The 13,071-nt window shown below is 35.1% G+C and overlaps 1 protein-coding gene across 4 annotated transcripts in view; it reads left to right on the top strand.

The window, feature by feature from the left end:
- ZDHHC17 (zDHHC palmitoyltransferase 17) overlaps positions 1-13,071 on the top strand; it is a 106,786-nt gene that overhangs the window by 74,237 nt on the left and 19,478 nt on the right. For all 4 annotated transcript variants that reach the window (XM_079936023.1, XM_079936024.1, XM_079936025.1 and 1 more), the window contains 2 exons: positions 10,152-10,294; positions 11,674-11,776. In XM_079936023.1, coding sequence (XP_079792149.1) covers positions 10,152-10,294; positions 11,674-11,776 — 246 coding nt within the window. The remainder of the gene's footprint in view (positions 1-10,151; positions 10,295-11,673; positions 11,777-13,071) is intronic.

Raw genomic sequence — 13,071 nt, 5'->3', positions numbered from 1 at the left:
CCATTTATATAAAATTCTTGAAATGACAAAATTATGGAAATGTAGAACACATTAGTAGTTGGCAGAGGTTAATATGGCAGTGAGGAGTAGGATATGAGGGAAATTGCTATAAAAGGATGGAAATATTCCTTGTAGTGATGGAAATATTCTGTATCTTATTTGTGTCAGTGTCAATATCCTGGTTGTGATATTATACTACACTTTTGCAAGATATTAGCCTTTTGGGAACTTTGGGTAATGAGTACTTGGGATCTGTCCACATTTTTTATTAAAACTGCGTGACCCACAGCTAACATCATACTCAATGGTGAAAAGCTGAAAGCATACCTTCTAAGGTTGGGAACAAGACAAGGATGCCCACTCTTGCCACTTTAATTCAACGTGGTTTTGGAATTCCTAGCCACAGCAATCAGAGAAGAAGAAGAAATAAAATGAACCCAAATTGGAAAAGAAGAAGTAAAATTGTCACTGTTTTCAGATGACATTATGCTATACATAGAAAACCCTAAAGACATTACCAGAGAACTACTAGCACTCATCAGTGAATTCAATAAGATTACTGGATACAAAATTAATATACAGAAATCTATTTCATTTCTATGCACTATCAACGAAATATCAAAAAGAGAAATTAAAGGAACAATCGCATTTACCATCACATCAAAAAAAAGAATAAAATACCTAGGAGTAAACCTACCTAAGGAGGCAAAACACCTGTACTCTAAAAACTATAAGATGCTAATGAAAGAAATTGAAGACGTCACAAACAGATGGAAAGGTATACCATGTTCTTGGATTGGAAGAATCAATATTGTTAAAATGACCATACTATCCAAGGCAGTCTACAGTTTCAACACAATCTCTATCAAATTACCAATGGCATTTTTCACAGAACTAGAACAAAAGATTTTTAAATTTGTATGGAGCCACAAAAGACCCAGAATAGCCAAAACAATCTTCAGAAAGAAAAACGGAGCTGGAGGAATCATGCTCCCTGACTTCAGACTATACTGCAAAGCTACAGTAATCGGAGATTCCAACCAAGCCGGGAACGTCAACAAGGGAAAAGAGAGAGCTTCTGAGACAAAGTTCGGGGTTAACCCATTGCTGTGGTGAGAGGCTTCAGTAAATCACAGCTGAAATACACTGGACAAACGTTGGTGATTCCCAGGAGTTAAGAAAACAGATGCAAAAGCAGAGAAAATTTTGTGATTTCTTTGTCTTTTCAGCACTGCAGTTATGTGTTCTAAGCATCTTCTGAAAGCCTCTTTGTAAATACTTTTAAAAGGCCAGAAAAATGTTAGTGTTGCTGCCTTAGATGTTCCAGTCTGCCTTCTGCCTCTCTCCGATGACTACACCATTACAATCGAAAGAAGAAAATTCCAGTCAAGAAGCCTTAGAGGGCAGACAGCAGAAGCAAGAAGAACTACAATCCTGCAGCCTGTGGAACAAAAACCACATTCACAGAAAGAGAGACAAGATGAAAAGGCAGAGGGCTATGTACCAGATGAAGGAACAAGATAAAACCCCAGAAAAAAACTAAATAAATTGGAGATAGGCAACCTTCCAGAAAAAAAATTCAGAATAATGATAGTGAAGATGATCCAGGACCTCGGAAAAAGAATGGAGGCAAAGATCGAGAAGATGCAAGAAATGTTTAACAAAGATCTAGAAGAATTAAAGAACAAACAAACAGAGATGAACAATACAATAACTGAAATGAAAACTACACTAGAAGGAATCAATAGCAGAATAACTGAGGCAGAAGAACGGATAAGTGAACTGGAAGACAGAATGGTGGAATTCACTGCTGCAGAAGAGAATAAAGAACAAAGAATGAAAAGAAATGAAGACAGCCTAAGAGACCTCTGGGACAACATTAAACATAACAAATTCGCATTATGGGGGGGTCCCAGAAGGAGAAGAGAGAGAAAGGACCGGAGAAAATATTTGAAAAGATTATAGTCAAAAACTTTCCTAACATAAGAAAGGAAATAGCCACCCAAGTCCAGGAGGCACAGAGAGTCCCATACAGGATAAACCCAAGGAGAAACACGCTGAGACACATAGTAACCAAATTTGCAAAAATTAAAGACAAAGAAAAATTATTGAAAGCAGCAAGGGAAAAATGGCAAATAACATACAAGGGAATGCCCATAAGATTAACAGCTGATTTCTCAGCAGAAACTCTCCAAGCCAGAAGGGAGTGGCATGACATATTTAAAGTGATGAAAGGGAAGAACCTACAAGCAAGATTACTCTACCCGGCAAGGATCTCATTCAGATTCGATGGAGAAATCAAAAGCTTTACAGACAAGCAAAAGCTAAGAGAATTCAGCACCACCAAACCAACTCTACAACAAATGTTAAAGGAACTTCTCTAAGTGGGAAACACAAGAGAAGAAAAGGACCTACAAAAACAAACACAAAACAATTAAGAAAATGGTCATAGGAACATAAATATCGATAATTACCTTAAACGTGAATGGATTAAATGCTCCAACCAAAAGACACAGGGTCACTGAATGGATATAAAAACAAGACGCATATATACGCTGTCTACAAGAGACCCACTTCAGACCTAGGGACACATACAGACTGAAAGTGAAGGGATGGAAAAAGCTACTCCATGCAAATGGAAATCAAAAGAAAGCTGGAGTACCAGTACTCATATCAGGTAAAATAAACTTTAAAATAAAGAATGTTACAAGAGGGAAAGAAGGACACTACATAATGATCAAGGGATCAATCCAAGAAGAAGATATAACAATTATATGCACCCAACATAGGAGCACCTCAATACATAAGGTAACTGCTAACAGCTCTAAAAGAGGGAATCAACAGTAACACAACACTAGTGGGGGACTTTAACACCTCACACCAATGGACATATCATCCAAACAGAAAATTAATAAGGAAATAGAAGCTTTAAATGACACAATAGACCAGATAGATTTAATTGATAGTTATAGGACATTCCATCCCAAAACAGCAGATTACACTTTCTTCTCAAGTGCACACGGAACATTCTCCAGAATAGATCACATCTTGGGTCACAAATCAAGCCTCAGTAAATTTAAGAAAATTGAAATCATATCAAGCATCTTTTCTGACCACAACACTATGAGATTAGAAGTCAATTAGAGGGGAAAAAAAACGTAAAAAACACAAACACATGGAGGCTAAACAATACATTACTAAATAACCAAGAGATCGCTGAAGAAATCAAAGAGGAAATCAAAAAATACCTAGAGACAAATGACAATGAAAACACGATGATCCAAAGCCCTTGGGATGCAGCAAAAGCAGTTCTAAGAGGGAAGTTTATAGCAATACAAGCCTAGCTCAAGAAACAAGAAACATCTCAAATAAACAATCTAACGTTACACCTAAAGGAACTAGAGAAAGAAGAACAAACAAAACCCAAAGTTAGTAGAGGGAAAGAATTCATAAAGATCAGAGCAGAAATAAATGGAATAGAAACAAAACAATAGCAAAGATCCATAAAACTAAAAGCTGGTTCTTTGAGAAGTTAAGCAAAATTGATAAACCATTAGCCACACTCATCAAGAAAAAGAGGGAGAGGACTCAAATCAATAAAATTAGAAAGGAAAAAGGAGAACTTACAACAGACACCACAGAAATACAAAGCATCCTAAGAGACTACTACAAGCAGCTCTATGCCAACAAAATGGACAGCTTGGAAGAAATGGACAAATTCTTAGAAAGGTATAACCTTCCAAGACTGAACCAGGAAGAAAAAGCAAATATGAACAGACCAAACACAAGTAATGTAATTGAAACTGTGATTAAAAATCTTCCAACAAACAAAAGCCCGGACCAGATGGCTTCACAGGTGAATTCTGTGAAACATTTAGAGAAGAGCTAACATCCATCCTTCCCAAACTCTTCCAAAAATTTGCAGAGTAAGAAACACTCCCAAACTCATTCTGTGAGGCCATCATCACCCTGATACCAAGACCAGACAAAGATACTACAAAAAAAGAAAATTACAGACCAATATCACTGATGAATATAGATGCAAAAATCCTCAACAAAATACTAACAAACAGAATCCAGCAACACATTAAAAGGATCATACACCATGATCAAGTGGGGTTTATCCCAGGATTGCAAGGAATCTTCAGTATATGCAAATCAATCAATGTGACACACCATATTAACAAACTGAAGAATAAAAACCATATGATTATCTCACTAGATGCAGAAAAAGCTTTTGACAAAATTCAACACCGATTTATGATAAAAACTCTCCAGAAAGTGGGCATACAGGGAGCCAACCTCAACATAATAAAGGCCATATACAACAAACCCACATCAAATACCTGTCTCAATGGTGAAAAACTGTAAGCATTTCCTTTGAGATCAGGAACAAGACAAGGATGTCCGCTCTCACGGCTATTATTCAACATAGTTATGGAAGTCCTAGCCACGACAATCAGAGAAGAAAAAGAAATAAAAGGAATCCAAATTGGAAAAGAAGTAAAACTGTCACTGTTTGCAGATGACATGATACTATACATAGAGAATCCTAAAGATGCCACCAGAAAACTACTAGAGCTAATTAATGAATCAGGTAAAGTTGCAGGATACAAAATTAATGCACAGAAATCTCTTGCATTCCTATACACTAATGTTGAGAAATTAAGGAAACGCTCCCATTTACCACTGCAACAAAAAGAATAAAATACCTAGGAATAAATCTACCTAGGGAGACAGAAGACCTGTATGCAGAAAACTATAAGACACTTATGAAAGAAATTAAAGATGATACAAACAGATGGAGAGATATACCGTGTTCTTGGATTGGAAGAATCAACATTGTGAAAATGACTCTACTACCCAAAGCAATCTACAGATTCAATGCAATCCCTATCAGATTACCAATGGCACTTTTACAGAACTAGAAGAAAAAATCTTAAAATTTGTATGGAGACACAAAAGACCCCGAATAACCAAAGCAGTCGTGAGGGAAAAAAACGGAGCTGGAGGAATTAGACTCCCTGACTTCAGACTATACTACAAAGCTGCAGTAATCAAGACAATATGGTACTGGCACAAAAACAGAGATATAGGTCAATGGAATAGGTTAGAAAGCCCAGAGATAAACCCATGCAACTATGGTCAACTAATCTATGACAAAGGAGGCAAGGATATACAGTGGAGAAAAGACAGTCTCTTCAAGAAATGGTACTTGGAAAACTGGACAGCTACATGTAAAAGAAAGAAATTAGAACACTCTCTAACACCATACACAAAAATAAACTCAAAATGTATTAGAGACCTAAATGTAAGACTGGACACTATAAAACTCTTAGAGGAAAACATAGGAAGAACACTCTTTGACATAAATCACAGCAAGATCTTTGTTGATCCACCTCTTAGAGTAATGGAAATAAAAAGAAAAATAAACAAATGGGCCCTAATGAAACTTAAAAGCTTTGGCAAAGCAACAGAGACTACAAGCAAGACGAAAAGACATCCCTCAGAATGGGAGAAAATATTTGCAAACGGACAAAGCATTAATCTCCAAAATATATAAACAGCTCATGCAGCTCAATATTAAAAAAACAACCCAATCAGAAAAGGGCAGAAGACCTAAATAGACATTTCTCCAAAGAAGACATACAGATGGCCAAGAAGCACATGAATAGCTGCTCAACATCACTAATTATTAGAGAAATGCAAATCAAAACTACAATGAGGTATCACCTCACCCCAGTTAGAATGGCCATCATCAGAAAATCTACAAACAACAAATGCTGGAGAGGGTGTGGAGAAAAGGGAACCCTCTTGGGAATGTAAATTGATAAACCACTATAGAGAACAGTATGGAGGTTCCTTCAAAAACTAAAAATAGAATTACCATATGACCCAGCAATCCCACTACTGAGTGTATACCCAGAGAAAACCATAATTCAAAAAGACACGTGCACCCCATTGTTCATTGCAGCAGTATTTACAGCAGCCAGTTTGTGGAAGCAACCTAAATGCCCAACAAGAGACGAATGGATAAAGAAGATGTGGTAAATATATACAATTGAATATTACTCAGCCATAAAAAAGAACGAATTGGGTCATTTGTAGAGACATGGATGAATCTAGGGACTGTCATACAGAGTGAAGTAAGTCAGAAAGAGAAAAACAGATATTGTATATTAACACATATATGTGGAACCTAGAGAAATGGTACGGATGAACTGGTTTGCAGGGTAGAAATTGAAACACACATGTAGGGAACAAATGTATGGACACCAAGGGGGAAAGTGGCAGAGGCGGGTGGTGCTGGTGCTGTGATGAATTGGGAGATTGGGATTGACATATATACACTAATATGTAAATATGGATAACTAATAAGAACCTGCTGTATAAAAAAGAAAAACAGCTACAGTAATCAAAACAGTATGGTATTGGCACAAAAGCAGATTGTATAGATCAATGGAACAAGATAGAAAGCTCAGAAATAAACCCATGCACTTATGGTCAATTAATCTACGACAAAGGAGGCAAGAATATACAATGGAGAAAGGACAGTCTCTTCAGTAAGTGGTGCTGGGAAAACTGGATACCTACAGGTAAAAAGAACAAACATTCTCTAACACCATATCAAAAAATAAACTCAAAATGGATTAAAGACCTAAATGTAAAACTGGATACTATAGTACTCCTAGAGGAGAACATAAGCCGAACACTCTTTGACATAAATCATAGCAATATTTTTTTGGCTCTGTCTCCTAGAGTAGTGGCAATACAAAAATAAACAATTAAGACCTAATTAAGCTTAAAAGCTTTTGCAAAGGAAACCATAATCAAAAAAAGACAACCTGCAGAATTGGAGAAAATATTTGCAAGTGATGCTACCGACAAGCGATTAATTTCCAAAATATACAAACAACTCACACAGCTTAATATCAAAAAAACAAACAACCCAATGAAAATATGGGCAGAAGACCTAAATAGACATTTCTCCAAATAAGACATACACATGGCCATCAGGCACGTGCAAAGATGCTCAACATAGCTAATTATTAGAGAAATGCAAATCAAAACTACAATGCGGTATCACCTCACACCAGAATGGCCATCAATAAAAAGTCTACAAACAATAAATGCTGGAGAGGGTATGGAGAAAAAGGAACCCTCCTACACTGTTGGTGAGAATGTAAATTGGTGCAGCTACTGTGGAGAACAGTATGGAGGTTCCTTACAAAACTGAAAATAGAATTACCATGTGATCCAAGAATCCCACTCCTGGGCATATATCGGGATAAAACTCTAATCTGAAAAGATACGTGCACCCCAATTTTCATAGCAGCACTGTTTACAATAGCCAAGACATGGAAGCAACCTAAAGAAGATGTGGTATATATATACAATGGAATATTACTCAGCCATAAACAAGAATGAAATAATGCCATTTGCTGCAACATGGGTGGACCTAGAAATCATATTAAGTGAAGTAATCAGAGACAAATATCATATGATATCACTTATATGTGGAATCTTAAAAAATGATATAAATGAACTTATTTGCAAAACAGAAATAGACTCACAGACATAGAAAACAAACTTATTGTTACCAGAAGGGATAACAGGGGGTAGGGGGAGATAAATTAGGAGTTTGGGATTAACATATACACACTACTAAGTATAAAACAGATAAACAGCAAGGACCTACTATATAGCACAGGGAACTGTATTCAATGTCTTGTAATAGCCTATAATTGAAAAGAATCTGTAAAAGAATATGTATATATATTCTTTTATATGTATGACTGAGTCACTTTGCTGTACACCTGAAGCTAACACAACATTGTAAATTAACTACATCAGTTTAAAAAATGGATTTAAAAAACTGCACGTGGGGCCTCCCTGGTGGCGCAGTGGTTGAGAGTCCGCCTGCCAATGCAGGGGACACGGGTTCGTGCCCCGGCCTGGGAAGATCCCACATGCCGTGGAGGGGCTAGGCCTGTGAGCCATGGCCGCTGAGCCTGCGTGTCCGGAGCCTATGCTCCGCAACGGGAGAGGCCACAACAGTGAGAGGCCCACGTACCGCAAAAAAAAAAACCAACAAAAAAAAAAACTGCATGTGAATCTACAATTATTTCAAAATAAAAAGTTTAATTAAAAAATAGATTACTGAATTGTAGAATCTGGGTGGTGGATATACAGATATTCACTATAAAATGCTTTCAAATTTACTATATATTAGAAACGTTCTGTAATGAAATATACAAGAAAATAGATTTTTCATGTCTACAAATGCAGCGCATCACCATTACATCTTTACAGTATTGTAATGCGTATATTAAATGACAGCTTGAAATAAATCCAGAAATCACACACATCAGTATTTAACCAGGTGAAATGAGCCTATATTCACACAAAAAATTATATGTGAGAGCTTATGATGTCTTTATTTACAGTCAGAAACTGGAAACAAGCTTAATGCCTCAGCTGGGGAATGGATAACCAGACTGTGACACATCCTGTAATGGAATATACTCAGCATTAAAAAGGAACTTACTACTAATACACGTAACAATATGGATGAATGTCAAATGCATTTGCTAAGTGAAAGAAGCCAGATTTAAAAGACTGCATTCAGTATGACTCCTTTTATGTGACATTCCTGCAAAGGAAAAAGTAAAAAGACAGATATCAGACTAGTGGTTGCCAGGGCTTGGGCCTGGTGGCAGAAGGTATTTCAGGGCTTGATGGGACTGTTCTGTGTCTTGATATTCATGCTTGTTACACAACTGTGTATATTCATCAAAACTCAGAGAACTGTACACAAAAAAGGGTGAATTTCACTGTATGTAAATTGTCTTAATTTTTAATAATGAAAAAGTGTGGCCATTAATAATGAAAAATATGGCCATCGCTAAGGGAGAACAAGTGTCTTGACTAAAAACAAACCAAGTTAAAGATAATTTTAGAAAATACTTTTTCAAATGACACATGTCCACCTTCTCTCCCACCAATACCCACCCTTAGTCATACACTCTCTCCTCCCAGTTGTAAACTTTCTCTAATGTCTTGATATGGAATTCACACATAATAGAGATGAAGAAACAAACTGGAAGGGTGTTATTTCACTACAGCATAAAATTAAACTCTGAAGTCAATATGTTTAATTATAAGTCTAAGTTAAAATTACACAATTAGTTCAGAAAATGAATTACAGTGGCTGAATTGGGGAAGATATGGTCATTTATATGAAAAAGTATTTATTTCAGTAGAAGCCAATGGCATGAAAGGTGTGCTAAAAGTAAAAGAGGCATAATATAATATATTCTTGGCCTTCAGAAAGGTAAATATTCAATGATGAGAGTAATATTTACACTCTGAACTTTGTTGGATCACAGCTGGAATATCTTATATAGTTTTGTCACTTAAGGTAACTCGAGAGACTTAACAGCTGCTTGTAAGTTTGTGAAGGACTGTTATGTAGGAGTGGCAGTAGACTTTGTGTTGTTGTGAAGATACCAGGGAAGCAGGCAGGTTTTATACTTATGAGTATTTCTAACAGACCAGTACAAAAGTGAAATGGTACTATGTCTGAAATATTAAGCACTCTGCTTTGATATGTGTTCAGAGGCACATCGTCTCCATTCTGTGGTCTCTGGGACCCTGTAGATTGATTTTATTCTTTATCTTACTTTAAGGTTTTAATATACTGTTTATATGTATTATTAATATCTTCTCCAGGCTAAGCATACTCAGGTTTCCTTATCTGATATAGCTGTTGGACCTTCAGTCATTCTGGTTGCCCTTGTCTCCTTAGTTATCAATGCTTTTGTTAAAATGGGGTGGTATTTTCATGAACTGTTTTCTAGCCTGTCCACGTGTTGGCAGGTGGTACTGCTGTCTTCTATATCTGACTATCTAGACCCAGTCCTATAACTTCTATTCTCATTTTCTACAGTTTTAACCAAGAACTTTTAAATTGTTTATTTAATACCTCTTTCTAGAAAACAGAGACTAGCACCTTAAATAGTATCTGTACATAGTAGATATATTTGAATGAATAATTTCACCCCTGTTCTATGTTTTCACACAGGTAACAGTGATTCACATTGAGGTTACTTGAAACATGCAAAAGTTTCTCTCTTTTTTTTTCTGTACAGGAATTTCGGCAGAAAGTAATGCTGGGAACTCCTTTCCTAGTTATTTGGCTGGTTGGGTTTATAGCAGACCTAAATATTGATTCTTGGCTCATTAAAGGGCTAATGTATGGTGGCGTTTGGGCTACAGTACAGTTTCTTTCAAAGTAAGTGTGTTGTTTTTAGCTATATTTTTAACTGGACATGTAAGAATATAGTTTGGACCTGGCTATATAAAATTAATGTTTTGTATATTTAGAACACTGCCTTTATATAACTTGTTTGATCTTAATTTAATGTTAAAGAATTTTTGGCAGATTTATATCTGAAATCTTTAACATTTTTAACATTGTTGTTAAAAATGACTCTAAAGGTACTTCCAGTGACAAGGTCTAACATATAATTTTTAAGGCTAAAATGCAGCTTTAAGACATTTCAATAGAAGTAGACTCAAGTTTGTTGAACTCTAAATGTAATATACATTGCTTATTTCTGGGTAACTATAATGCTTGAGCTTACCTTTCCATAGGAATTATATTTTCTTTGATCATAGGCAGTGTGCAAGAAAGATTTGATTTTAGCACAAGGTAGAGTCTAAGCATATGAAGTAACGCTCAGTTTTGTTTTGTTTTAAAATTTTCTCTTTCTCCTTTTTTATTTAAACATTGTGATCATGCCCTTTTCTTCTTATCCCTAGATCCTATTCCCCTAAAGTGGCCCATCCAGCAAACTAGGCAGGCATTTATGATCCAGAACTTCCCACCTAATTTCTATTCCTTTAGTACCTTGTTTTCACCAGAATTTCAAAAGAGAGTTCTGAAAATAATTCAGAGAGAGATGAGAATGGCTGGTAATGCACTAATGTGATAACTCTCAGGAAGAGGCTTAATTCTAGGTAATTAATCTCATTTTAGTGTTTCTAGGCACTCCAAGGGGTAGTGTAGGTAGGAATTCACCAATACTCCCTACTTAGTGTACATGGATGGTTGATCCTGCTTATGTTTAATAAAATTTATCAGTATTTATTTTTCCTGAATTCTGTAAACAATGACCTTTAATTCCTCCAAGTTAGCCAGTTCATTCTCTTTGAGAAGATGTGCTGAAAGCTTAGTGGGAATGTGTAGGTAAGGAGAAGTAATGATGAAACATAGAGAAAAACTTGGGGATTGCTTTGCGCTCATTTGTTCAAATTATGTCTTTGGTGGGTAATATGCTGGGTGATAGAGTTACTATATATACTAAAGTGAGTTATTGATTTAAGAGAATAGGAATACAGTGAAATTCTAAAGTTGAAAAGTACATAGAATATAATTTTAATTCTGATGAATTAAAAGTAGCTTAAGACTCTTGCTGAGTCATTCAGCTGTGCACTCATTTCTTATTGAATATTATGAAAACAGTATGGATACTTAAGCATCCTGGATTTCTGGGTTTTGTTAAGAGTATACTATACAGAATATACGTGATTTTCATTTAAATAAATAAATATTCTTTTTTACAATGAAATATGGAGTTCAAATTCGATAAAACTTCTTGTGTTTTACAGATCCTTTTTTGATCATTCGATGCATAGTGCATTGCCCCTTGGAATATATTTGGCAACCAAATTCTGGATGTATGTGACGTGGTTCTTCTGGTTTTGGAATGATATCCTTTGGTTATAAAGGTCTTAGTTTAATAATAATTTAACATAAGAGCTGAACTACTCACGACGTGCTACAGTAAAACAGTATTCCTAGAAAAATAAGTATGAACTAATGTATTGTTTTTAAATGTTTCATATTTAATAAATTGCTTTTCAAAGCTGCTTTTAATAATATCAGTAATAATAATAATAGTGACCATTTATTGATTTTTTAAAGGGCATTTTCTTAAATACTTTGTGCTCCATTTAGTATACATCCTATACGTTAGTACTGTTGTCTCCATTTTATAGATGAGACAATTTAGGCTTAAATAGGGTAAGCAGTTATTCTTGCCCAAGGTCACACAGCTAGTCTCTAATAAAGCAGGGTAGAAACACATATTTGTCTTATTCTATAACACTTACTCTGAACCTTTCTACTGAACTGTGATTTCCATGTTTTAGTGTCAAATTATTTTCTCTAAATATTTTATTATTATCACAACTTACTATTTTGCTGTGATAGGTAACAGTTTTCTCTTTTGCTTCATGAAAAACATGTAATGCTGTATCTTCAAATGTTGCTAACTTCAGCATATTATTTCAATGTACTATACTTTTAAAAAGTAATATAATTTGAAATTGTAAATGTGTGTGTATGTGTGAGATTCAGATCTCACATCTCAAGAAGTCAGATTCACATCTCAAGAAATAAGGACAATGTCAATTTTTGATATTTTTAATAGAAAAAAATCAACCAGTAAGACAGTCTGTTTTATTATAATAAAGGTACATGTTTCATAAATGTCTTAATCATTTTTCAAGACATTGCTATAAAAAGTATATAAGATTTTAAATGGTATGAATTATTCAGTGACTTTTAAATGTTCTGAACAATATTAATTAATAGCTGGTTTCACTTCACAGTGTTACATGTTTTAATATTGCACTCTTTTTAAGTTGTCTTGTGTATTAGACAAAAGCAAAATATGCTAATTTTCTTTGTGAAATGGAGCCTCAGAATTGTAACTACACTTCTAATTCTTATATTTTCACAGCATTGTAGGATTACCTTTAGAAAGTATAGTACTTTTAAATACTTTCTTAGCATAGTGTCTACTGAAAATTTTCCATGTGGCAGTTTTCACTAGCTCATTCTAGGCTTGTATTATACTTTGATATAAAAATTGTTCTTCAGGGATTTATTAAGCATTAGAACTATCTTATTGGAACATTTAATGTGTAAAACATATCTGCTCATTTTCAGTACCTCATTATTTCAAATTTATAAAAAAGCACTGACCTCTGAAATGACTTCAG

Source organism: Stenella coeruleoalba, assembly GCF_951394435.1.
Source record: "Stenella coeruleoalba genome assembly, chromosome: 11".
Taxonomy (NCBI): Eukaryota; Metazoa; Chordata; class Mammalia; order Artiodactyla; family Delphinidae; genus Stenella; species Stenella coeruleoalba.
Note: the sequence above shows the minus strand (reverse complement) of the source record. Positions and strands in the feature narration are given on the sequence as shown.